Here is a 12,608-nt window from a genome sequence, read left to right on the forward strand (position 1 = left end):
ATAACTCCCATTGAATATGATATAGTTCACCCAAATAGCAAAATGACATTTGTTTCCTTACCCTGTAAGAAGTCTATAGACTAGATATGACAACAATCAATGCTTTGGTTTTGTTTATCTGGCCACTGTTTCAAACGCTATATTTTTAGCATGTGTGGCACAAATCCAATGCAAGACAATGGTAACTATACTGAAAAAATATATAAATGCAACATCAAATCAAATTGTATTTGTCACGTGCCGAATACAACAGAGCTGTGTTCAAATACCCATACTAACATAGTATATACTCCATCATATACTATTAGTTCATTTTAGTATACTGTAAACAAAGGGTATCATTTCAGTTGAGTGTACTAGAGATTCGCCTGTCTACCGGAAGTTGATGTTATTGCTATGCAACTTTTTGCTAGCTTGTTAGCATAACAAATGACAAGACTAGACTTCGAGTGTGTTCGTAAATTCAATCTGGAGAGCCAGTGCACTCTGGGCGTTCGTAAATTCAGAGCTTTTCACTCTCATGGCACACACGGTCCTGCTGCCACACACAAGTGAGAGAACACCTCACTCTGACCATTTTACTCACCCTTGCAGAGCTGGCTAGGACATCACGTCCAAATCATCCTAAAGTATTTCAAATGGATTGTGTAGCTCAAAGTCCCTTGGAGATGATTTGGACATGGGTGAAAGTTTCTAATATTGATACCAAGACTTGAAATGGATTTGTGCCACAAATGCTATAACCAGATAGAAGGAGCAGTTAACAGCATCTTCCCTAATGTTTGCATTTGGAAACAGTGGGATTAGGGCCTAATGGATTTATTTCAATTGACTGATTTCCTTATATGAACTGTAACTCAGTGAAATTGTTGCATGTTGAATTTATATTTTTGGTTCAGTGTAGGAAAAATGCATCCTTCATACAGTATTACATCCCTACTCTGCCACCTTGAGTACAGCCTCCTTACCTGTCAGGGTCAATGGAAGAAGACAGTCCACAGTGCCACACAATGTTTGCATACCAAATGGCACCCTATATCAGTGGTCCCCAACTCCAGTCCCCCACTACCCACAACAGTACACATTTTTTGTTGTAGCCCGTGACAAACTGATTCAACACATTGAGGGCGGGATGATTCTTTGAATCAGGTGAGTTTGTCCAGGGCTACAACAAAAATGTTTACTGTTGTGGGAACACCAGGGAGAACTGGAGTTGGGAAACACTGCCCTACTTTTCAAGAGGGCCCATAGGTAAAAAGTAGTGCATTGTGTCGGGATTAGGGTAGCATTTGGAACACACCCATGACCAGTTTTAATCATGTTACATGTTTATTTCCTGCTCCAACAAGCACTTCTTGACCAAAAATCGCGATTCAATTCAATATTTATTTTTCAGAATTTTAATTGACAGATGTCAAGTATCGAAGGAATTTGTAAACAGTGTGTCCACAAACAATGTACATTTTCTTTCTTATGATGTCAACCATATAGCATAGGCATTAATTTGTAATTAAAACACTGTCATTTGAAATTAAATAAATATAATACTGCAACAAAAAAACAAAGAAAGAAAAAAGAACAGAAATCTACAATCTACCCGAAATTGTCCGTACGGTAACATCCAGGTCAAATCCTTATTTTATGCCAAGACTGATAAACAGCACTACACGGGGCGGTAAGAGTGAGAGCTCCTCTCTCCTAGCTCCAGAGGAACAGTAGGTTTCACGGTGAGGATCACAAGAGTACCAGAATTCTGCAACAAACATCCTGGTACTATAGGTACAGTATAGGCTGAATAGGTCTAATGATGGCAGCAAGTCAACCAAAAATCCTAGAGTCAAATTCTTCACAGTCCAAAGTCAGCCTTATCATTGAGTTCCATTACATGAAGTCAAGAGCATTTCAGAATCAGCAACATCTCAACTTCAATCAATTAGTAGGAAAAGTAGGCACTGAGAAACATAATACTGTAGCCTTTCACTAACAGATTCAATAACACTAAAGTTAGGAGAATTCTTGTCGCAAAATGTAGTCTCGCTAGAATTGTGATTAATTTGCACCTGATTTACTCTATGTATTCTACTTTTTCTTTCACATGAAATGGAATGTCTGACTATGAGTTATTGTACTTATTTCTATTAATAATAGTGTCTGGTCCTGAAAAATTATTACATGCAGCAATTATGTCTATCACAACTACTACCGGATGCATTACACTGTTATTCTAGCTCACAATGTCAGTCATTTTACTATTAAGAGCTATGGTACCTTTCCATACTAACGGTAACATGTTATAATATCCCATAGTTGTAAAGCTATTAACTCTAAACCAACAGCCACATTGTATCATGTAAGTAAAAATGATGTTTTATTGTCACATACACAGGATAGGTGTAGTGAAATTTATTGTTTACAGGCTCAGTGCTATTTTAGCTTCTAATATTTAAGTGCTAAAATAAACTGAAAATTAAGATTATTCCACCAAATAATTGTCTAGTTATTTCACTTGGGGAAACACATCAGCTTCATTTGAGTATTTCTACAATATTGCTTACCACATCTGACTAGCAGGTGTCCTCAACCATCCTGTAAAACCAATAGCAATATGTACTTCAAAATGGCATGTTACACCCATTAACTACTTGTTTCAACGATCTTGTTGCTAGTGATATAAGCTAGAGGTAGTTTGTATCACTAGTCTCCGAGAAGTAGTGCTGATCTAGAATCAGGTCGCCTCTGTCCATGTAATTGTATTGATTACTGAGCTGTGGGAGTTAGTAACTCCCAGCCCTAAACTTGATTTAGCACTGCTTAAGAAATGAGTCTGATTTCCTTTCAATTAATACAAATATACAATACAAATACAAAAGAAACTTCACCAAAAGGCAAAACAAACAACCTCAGCAGCCATGATTGATATCACTTTGACAGTTGTTCAGTAGGACATCGTAGACATAGTGAGTAGTTGGACATTATAATAATTATTATCGGTTACACAAGACATAGGAGAAGTGGCCCTGCTGTTGGTAAATCAAATAATCTAGGCATCCAGTTACAGATCTAATGAACTAATCTAAACTACTGGCCAGACTCCTAGTCTTCGCTCGAAGGTGAAAGCCGGTGACAGAGGCTACTTACTAAACTACTGACTAACGAATGTGAAATAGTGGTTGGTTTGTGTGGATTAGCTAATCATGGGAAGCACAGCAGAGTCTTTTTGCACCAGCAGCACTGGTCTGGTCCACCACAGAGCCAGCAGGGGGTCTGGTTCTGCTCCATCACAGAGCCAGCAGGAGGTCTGGTTCTGCTCCACCACAGAGCCAGCAGGGGGTCTGGTTCTGCTCCACCACAGAGCCAGCAGGGGGTCTGGTTCTGCTCCACCACAGAGCCAGCAGGGAGTCTGGTTGGTTAAAATATTGTATCTGTGCCAAACGGCACCTTATTCCCTATGTAGCGCACTACTCTTTCGCTGGTGAAAAGTGGCACACTATAAAGGGAATAAGGTACCATTTGGGACGACGTAAACATTTCAATTAGGAGTTTTGTCTGAAACAAGACATGTTAATAAGAGATTGGTAAGCAAAAGATGCCTTCGTTCTGTAAAGACCATGGCACACGAAGCAACACTGAGGGGGGTCATCATGAGTGCACTTAGCCTATGCCCCAAATGGCACCCTATTCCCCATGTAGTTCACTACTTTGGACCAAAGACCTATAGGCCATTATCAAATGTATAGCACTGCATGTATATAGAGAATAGAGTACCATTTAGGATGCAGCCCAAGTGTGTCTGAAATAGAACTAAGGCGAGGGATATATTTGTGGGCCTGTCTATGAGGTAACCACAGAGAAATGGTTCCAATTCCAAACGTATCCAGACACATATTTTCCAAGTCAACCACTCATCATTACACGCAGGTCTGGGGCGATACTGAATGACATTTCCAGATTGTATGGAAAGGGAAGGCAATGCTCAATGTGTGCTTTTAATACAGCTTGCCATTAAATAATAGGGGAAAAGAAAATGACCTTGCATAGTAGAGGATTTAGTTTATGCTCGCTGGCCAAGCTGCTTAGCTCAGTCACCTCGTCATGCTGAGGTCTTAGAATGAACACTAAAACTGAACAATGGAGGATATTATTCATGTCATTTTCACCTAGCGCCACGCAACAATACCATCACTACGATCGTTCTCGAGAAGTATCGAAGGTGCACTTTTCTAAAGAGATGATATGCATTCTCTCCCATGACCGAAACAAAGCAAAGAGAAAAGGACACCAACATACCAGGTCGAGGGAAGATTTGCTAACTGGGGTATCCATCCCAGTGTCTTCCTGTATACATGTTGACCAACCGCTGCCTGTCTGAGTGACGTCTTGTGCGTGTGTGTGTGAACGTATCCTATAATACCATACGAGTGAGAACCCAGAGTACGAAAGACAGACATTGCAGAGACTGTGGATAGCAGGGCGGTAGGAGTTGCCCTTAGACGCGGGCAGACACCTGTTCCAGAGAGCGAGCGGGAGGGCGAGGGGCCGGCGGGGTTGTTGCTTTCAGGCTCTTCAGACTGTTCCCCGGGCAGCTCTGGCTGCTGAGGCCCCTGTTGAGGACGGGGATGATGGGAGGTTCGTTGCGTGGTATGTTAACGGGACAGGAGCGGGTACGGGCGTGTCCCTTGTGTCCCCCGGCGTGGCAGATGAGGTCGCTCACCGTGTCCATGGGCGAGAGGTGTTTCAGCCAGCGCTCCAGACGCTCTTCCTTGTACTTGATGGAGTACCAGGTGAGGAAGATGAAGATGAAGCCAATGAACTTGAGGCTGGCGGCCAGGCCGAAGTAGACGAAGCGGAAGGAAGTGACATCGTACTCCCAGCAGGAGCCGTGGACACCACAGTCCTGCTGCCACAGCATACAGGTTGTGTCGATCACCGCCCCAAAATAGATGGGAGTAGGTATGTAGGCTGAGGAGAGAGGGGAGAGACCGTTATGATACAGAAGAAGTAGAAGGTTGTAGGTTTGTAGGCTGAGGAGAGAGAGGAGAGACTACTCTAACACAGCATGCTTGTGGTGTCAATGTGGAAGTGGAGATGTACGTGGAAGACAAGGACAGAGGAGCGATACATACTCACTCAGAGGTTAGCCAAAGACACGTTTCAATTTTTAAAACCTTGTATTTTTAGCCTCGTTAAGTTTTGAATATTGGCAATAAAAGAGGGGGGGGGATGAACCAAAGATGAACATGTTTTGAGAATTTTTTTGGATTACTGTTCAGTTCCTCTTAGTAATTTTCTGACATGAAATGGGAACTGGTTTTTTTAAATTACATTTTGAACCAGAATCAAATGTTCCAATGGGACCCTATCCCTATATAGTGCACTACTTCTGACCAGAGCCCTATGGCACTAAATAGGGACACACACTAAAAAAGAACCTCTCGGTATTGAACTCTGTATTTCACTGAAGCTGCATCACTCACCAAGGGTCCTGAGGAGGACAAACTGCATTCCGAGTGCAAAGGGTCTCTCCTGCTCTTCTACGGACCTTGAGGAGAGGAGGAAGAAGGGAGGAAATGGTGAAGATAGAGGTGCAAAATGATGATAACCTGGGAATCCTTGAAAAGTTTTATTCCATCCTGATTCTAGAAATCATCCAACCGGGATCACAGAAAGTTACCATCATTTTGCAACCCGATGACAAGAACTCACAACCACTACCTCACAATTCCTTCGATAAGTGTGTTTTGTTCAGTGTCCATTCTGGGTCAATACCTAAGAGTGACAATGATGGCGGAGGGCTGAGCACAGGCCGTGATGAGTGTGACGATGAAGAGGAAGATGAGGAAGGGAATGAGGGTGCTGCAGGTGCGGTCACACTTCCCCGACACGGCGTAGCCATTCTCGTTCAGGTAGGTCTTGACGATGACCAGCTGCAGCTGGTTGACTTGGCCGTTAGAGGAGGGGGTGATGACCTGCCTGCTCTGGACACACGCACAGTCAGAGTAGTTCCTGATCTGAGAGACGGAGAGGGAACAGAACACCAGGCATCATTGTGAGCTCATCTTATTGTACTATGGAAGTAAACTTCTAAGGCGCAACTGTGCGTACCACAAGAAGTGTGTTATTCAAGTACTACCAATGTACACGTTAACGTTAGTTCAATGGTCTGTAAGCTTTAACTAGGGTCTAACACTATTGTTTTTTCTGATCAGGTAACTCACATTATGGCCAGGAAAAACTCATGGCCCTAGCTTTAGGTAACTTTCCAAAAATGCCCAGGTATTGCAGAAATCCTGTTTGGAATATTTCTAGAAACAGGAGGGAATACGCAGAAAATCTGGGAATTTGGGGAAAGTTACGATCGTTTTGCGACCCTACATTTGTGACTGAGGGACTCACTCCTGTGCTGTCGTTGCCCACACTGCTGCAGCCTGCCAGGCAGGGGTTGAAGTAGGTGATGCCGTCTGAGCCACAGACTGGAGCGTACTCATGGATCTTACAGCCACAGTTCACATTACACCCTCCAGTCAGGTTACGGTGGGTCATAGTCAGAGTAGGACTGAGAAAAGTGAGAGAGGGATTATTTAGAGGGAGAGGGAAAGAGGTAGGAAGAGAGACAGGGAGAGGGAGAGAGAAAAGAGGGGGATGAAGAGAGCTAAATAACGTAGGACATTTTCCACTATCACAACGTAATTCTTATTCAGACTGATTAAACAATGTTAAGAAGACTATCTTACCATGCTGCTATTCAAAGGTCACATTTACACTGAGATTTGCTGCACCAAAATACATTGCTCACAACCGGGGGCAATTACACCAGTTAGCATGTGTACACTTGCTTATTGAACATCTCATTCAAAAATCATGGGCATTAATATGTCAAGTTCTTCCACACCAATCTCGACAAACCATTTCTTTACGGACCTCGCTTTGCACATGGGGGTATCGTCACGCGGAAATAGGACAGGGCCTTCCCCAAACGGTTGCCACAAAGTCGGAAGCACAGAATTGTCTAGAATGTCATTGTATGCAGTAGCGTTAAGATTACCCTTCACTGGAACTAAAGGGGCCTAGCCAGAACAATCAAAAACAGCCCCAGACCATTATTCCTCCTACACTTAACTTTCCAGTAGGCACTATGCATTGGGGCAGCTAGCCTTCTCCTGGCATCTACCAAAATCAGATTCATTCATAAGGCTGTCCCAGACTAAAAAAGTTGTCTGTCGATCGATAGTCATCTGTTCTTTCGAGCAATTTGAAACGTGTATTTTTCCATATATAGACACACCCAACGTGTTTTAGTAAAATCAACTATATGCATTGAGCTTGTCTGATGCTTTAAGCTTACTGTTTGTTGAAATAAGACAAACGACTCAAGAGGGAGCCAGCGATTTAGATAACCTGACCCAACCATCCTCCTCCTGCTGGCTTCTCAGATTCTGCCATTACTCTCCTAAAGTTGTCGGTAATAGGCTACACTAGGAGTCGGTAACCTTTCATGTGGAATGCCAATCTTTATCCTATCCTAGGTATTCCTTAAAGAGGTGGGGTTTCAGGTGTCTCCGGAAGGTGGTGATTGACTCACGACGCCAGGACAGCGGAGTCAATCACCACCTTCCGGAGACACCTGAAACCCCACCTCTTTAAGGAATACCTAGGATAGGATAAAGTAATCCTTCTCACCCCCCCCTTAAATGATTTAGATGCACTATTGTAAAGTGGCTGTTCCACTGGATGTCATAAGGTGAATTCACCAATTTGTAAGTCGCTCTGGATAAGAGCGTCTGCCAAATGACTTAAATGTAAAATGTAAATCTTACCAACCTAAAAAGTAACTTATATTGTCATTGCCAACTATGTAAAAATATCCCACATAAAGCCAACAAATAAAAACATTGCAGGTAGAAAATATACTGATTAAAAAAAACAATCTCCTATAAATCACATCGGCTACCCATGGCATGTCTGCAACGAACTTGCAACATTGTATAAAATATTCTGGGCCCTCAGGGTCTCCAGCGCCAGTGAGCTCGAGACAGACACAACTGTAGGCTATTTGCGCAAGGGATAAGAAGCAGTGCTTGACTTGGGCAGGAGATCACTGGAGCGGAGTATCAGTACCTCAAATGCTCTACTAATTGATCTCTTGTTCCTCTTATAGAATATTAGCTTAAAAGTATTGTGGAGCTCCTGCACCTAAATACAAATAGCACCAGCACCCAAAATGAGTACCAGACCCTATTCCAGTCCAAGTCAAGCACTGATAAGAAGTAACCAGTTTGGCCTATTTTATGACGTTTCCACTGGATCAGAGCAAGACATTTTTCTCTTTCACGCTGAGTGGTTATCAAAAGGTATAGAGCTGGATAGAGATTTTTCAAATTGACAATAGCTCCTCGATGTAGGCTTTGACAATGGATGTTTGCTTTTTGAGGTGAAGAAAACATTACTTTGGGACAAGGGCGCAAATTTGATTTTATAAGTGTGGGGGATGTCACGTTATTTTAAACCGACCCCTCGGAGACGTCCGCATGGTCCTAAAGCACACCGTTGAATGGTGGTGTGTTTAGCCAATCAGATCTCCAAAATGGGCACATTAATATGCCTACATTTGCGTGCAGGCCAGGCAGCCCTTAGGCCTATGTAAATTACTTCTATGCGTAATCAGGTGCGCGTCCTTACCTTAAAATTGAAAGGAGTGCTCCAAACAAAAGACAATTACTAAATGTAATTGAATTAACTCATAAATGGAATGAAAGAAAACAAAACTTGTTTCTCACAAGTGTAGCATAGGTTGTGCGCTCTGCAAACAATGTCCACTCCGACAATTAGAACGGTAAGACTGGAATAATAATGTATTGAATGCATTAACAGAAATTACCATAACCAAACAAACATTGTAGATTAGAGATGATAGGAATGAACGGTAAATGTACTACTGGTGATACAGTATAGGTAATAGGGGTGTAATATACACTAACCATCAAACGCAAACAATTCACACAATGAAGTTATGAAACAATGAATGTGCACAGATTAGTGGGAGAGCGCGCATTCTGTAGAGAGACGTGCATCTGGGCGATGCGGGGTCAATCTGACATCTGCATTGGCCACGCAGCATTTACGGTGACACGGCCTCTGCAGAAGTCAGGGCATTCATACTTCTTGTGCTTTGCTGAGCTGTGCAGAGCTGTTGTGAAGGACGTTGTCAAGGAAGTGAGTTTATGTTTATACAGGATGTACCGCTCCCACCTACCGTCAGCTAATCATGTATATAGAGCCCTCCGCATTGTTTCAACATTTAGAAGGAGCATGGTGATGCGGTACATAGCTCCACATGTCTCCAGAGGCTCCGTAATTGTGTCACACCGTCCATATGGAGCCTCCAACCACATTTCCGGATCAAGTATAAATTGGCTTTTAGTCTGGGCCTCCCACAATGCATTAGTTCACTGAGATGGGCGCAAATATATCAGCACTCTGTGGTACCGTTCTATGAGCTTGTACTGCCTACCACTTCTCGGCTGAGCTGTTGCTGCTCTAAGACGTTTCCACTTCACGATAACAGCACTTACATTTGACCAGGGCAGCAGAAATTTGACAAACTGACTTGTTGGAAAGGTGGAATCCTATGACGGGTGCCACGTTGAAAGTCACTGAGCTCTTCAGTAAAGCCATTCTACTGCCAATGTTTGTCTATGGTGATTGCATGGCCGTGTGCTCAATTTTTATACACTTGTCAGCAACGGGTGAATCATAATTGCATCAGGGACAGTCACCCTTTTCCCTTTATAGTGCACTACTTTTCTTCCTATGGGGTGAAAAGTAGCTTTGCATGAGCCTTGGCGTGTACGAGCCAGAACGGCTCATAGAAACAGGACCCTAGCTCTGGAGCGTGAGGCAGCTTGATGTACAAGTGCACCGCCTGGACAGGACGCTAGTCTATTGCAATGCCTTACCCCAAATCTATCTCCTTAATGCTGAGTGCCAAGCAGAGACGCATCACATCCCAATTTTACAGTCTCTGTATATCCTGGTCAAAAGTAGTACACTATAAATGGGAATAGGGTGCCATTTGGGATGTAGCCAGAGGTTGGAACTAAGAGAGGGAACAAAGCTCCAGGACTGTAGAACAGAGAGTTAATTCATCTAGATCATAACAGTGTCATGCATCTGGGGAAGGACTGTGTTCCAAATGGCACCCTATTGCCTCTATAGTTCACTACTTTTGACCAGGGCCCTATTGGCCTTGTTCAAAAGTAGTGCACTACATAGGGAATAGGGCTTTCATTTTGGACAGGGACTCTGATGTGTGCGGAGGTGATACTTTACAACAGGGGCCTTCATGATGGTCACCTCCTCTTCTCATCATCACAGGGAAACACACACCCACTAAACTTCCTCACATTGTTTAATACATTGATATGGGATTTTGGAGGCTGGACTGTTTGCAGAGAAATAATTCAATTAATTTTGGGGGAGCTAAGAGAAAGAGGACAAGATCGACAGGGATTGCATGAGGAAAAAAAGTTCAGATTGAAAGAAAGGAGTACTGAATGAAAGGAAGTTGTGGTTCTTACCCAGTGGTGTATGGTATGTTGATGCCGCCTAGGTTGATGCTCTCACAGCCCACTATGAACAGAGTAGAGAAGCAGAGAAGAGATACCCCACTACAGATCATGGCCAGCTTGGCTGACTCTCTGGCTCCCAGCTTCAGCTTCTTAATGATGTAGCCCCCCAGGACTATACCCACCCCAGCACTGGGCACGATGATCACACCTGATCAGCAGGAGACAGAGAGACAGAGAGAGAGAGAGAGTCAGAGAGAGAGAAAGTAAGCGACGCCGTCTCTAGAACTCATTGATTAGATCACGGCAATCTGTTTCACATCTAGACGTATGTTATTCAACAACATCATTTAATTTGGGCCTCCTGTTCACTTTCAAACACATCATCCAAACAGAAAGAGCAGAGTAGAAGCTCCTTTTTAGGGGATTTCTGAGGAAGCTTTAAGACGGCTAGCTGTACAACTAATGTTATGTGGACGGCGTGAAGGCCCAGCCAGCAGCCATGAATAATACAAACACTCTTCCTTAAAATAAAAGGGGCACCTGGGAGATGGTCAAGTAGTGAGCGTTAAACTCACAGTGGCCCCACTGACGTGGAGTAATCTTAAAGACAGACCCCTTCAGGCTGTCCCGGAAGTGTCCCTGACTAAGGAGCTTTTGAAGGCAAGGGCTCTAACTGACCTCTGTGGTGAAGCTGGAGACAATAGACCTGTGCTCCAAACAAGGGGTGTTAGGTGTGTATTGACTGAACAAAAATATAAATGCAACATGTAAAGTGTTGGTCCCATGTTTCATAAGCAGCAATAAAAGATTGCAGATGTTTTCCAAACGCACAAAAAGCTTATTTCTCTCAAAGTTGGTGCACAAATATGTTAACATCCCTGTTAGTGAGCATTTCTCCTTTGCCAAGATAATCCATCCACCTGACAGGTGTGGCATATCAAGAATCTGATTAACCAGCCTGATCATTACACAGGTGCCCCTTGTGCTGGGGACAATACAAGACTACTAAAATGTGCAGTTTTGTCACAAAACACAATGTCTCAAGTTGAGGGAGAGTGCAATTGGCATGCTGACTACAAGAATGTCCACTAGAGCTGTTGCCAGGGAATTCAATGTTCCTTTCTCTACCATAAGCCGCCTCCAACATCATTTTTAGAGAATTTGGCAGTATGTCCAACCAGCCTCACAAACACAGATCACGTACATTGCGTTGTGTGAGTGAGCGGTTTGCTGATGTCAATGTTGTGAACAGAGTGCCCCATTGTGGCGGTGTTGTTGTGGTATGGGCAGGCATAAGCTATGGACAACGAACACAATTGCATTTTATCAATGGTAATGTGAGTGCACAAAAATACCGTGACAAGAACCTCAGGCCCATTGTGAGGCCCATTTATGACGAACTCATTCATATCTGTATTCCCAGGTCAAGTGAAATCCATAGATTAGGGCCTAATTAATTTATTTCAATCGACTGATTTCCTTATATGAACTGTAACTCAGTAAAATCAATGAAATTGTTGCATGGTAGGCTTAATTTATTTTTTCAGTATAGATGTGTTTACCCGGGCTGTCAAATGATAAAAATAAAATCATATCTGTGGCTACGGTTCTAGACAAGTCTCTCATTCACCATTCTGGCCTTACTGTAGCTGGCATTTGTGACTGAGACTTATAAAAGTGTGCTTCAAACAATGGACATTTGTGATCGCTAGACATACAAATATGATTATTTATGAATAGCTTTGAAACAAGCTCTAGTTGCGGACTCAACTGGACTAGATTGTGAACAACTCTTGGCGGAAAGCTCTCAGCTTGACTGCCGCGAGGGAGATTAGCACAATATCATTCGCGAACTGCAGTCATAAGTGCGATTTCATGTTCTTTTTTAGTAGGGGAGTTAGGCTACATGCAGCAAATTACATGTTGTACACAAAATACATTAAGTCGACATGTTTGTACAAACTTGGCTGTTGTAATAGTTTTGTGAACATAAACACAACACTAATCTCTTGTGTACTGATGAAACTGTGAGAATCTGTCAAG

At 43.0% G+C, this 12,608-nt stretch overlaps 1 protein-coding gene across 2 annotated transcripts in view; it reads right to left on the minus strand.

Moving 5' to 3' along the window:
- The window catches only part of LOC135514470 (solute carrier organic anion transporter family member 5A1-like), a 33,711-nt gene that overhangs the window by 1,218 nt on the left and 19,885 nt on the right, over positions 1–12,608 (minus strand). Inside the window, exons 6-10 of one of the 2 annotated variants that reach the window (XM_064937950.1) lie at positions 10,575–10,773; positions 6,394–6,553; positions 5,767–6,008; positions 5,475–5,539; positions 1,323–4,959 (exon numbers count right to left, since the gene is read on the minus strand). In XM_064937950.1, the coding sequence (XP_064794022.1) occupies positions 4,487–4,959; positions 5,475–5,539; positions 5,767–6,008; positions 6,394–6,553; positions 10,575–10,773 (1,139 nt within the window). In that variant the 3' untranslated portion in view covers positions 1,323–4,486. Of the gene's footprint in view, positions 1–1,322; positions 4,960–5,474; positions 5,540–5,766; positions 6,009–6,393; positions 6,554–10,574; positions 10,774–12,608 lie in introns of those variants that run through there. The other variant, XM_064937951.1, reaches the window with a different exon arrangement.

The sequence above is a fragment of the Oncorhynchus masou genome, chromosome 3 (genome assembly GCF_036934945.1).
Source record: "Oncorhynchus masou masou isolate Uvic2021 chromosome 3, UVic_Omas_1.1, whole genome shotgun sequence".
In the NCBI taxonomy this organism is placed as follows: Eukaryota; Metazoa; Chordata; class Actinopteri; order Salmoniformes; family Salmonidae; genus Oncorhynchus; species Oncorhynchus masou.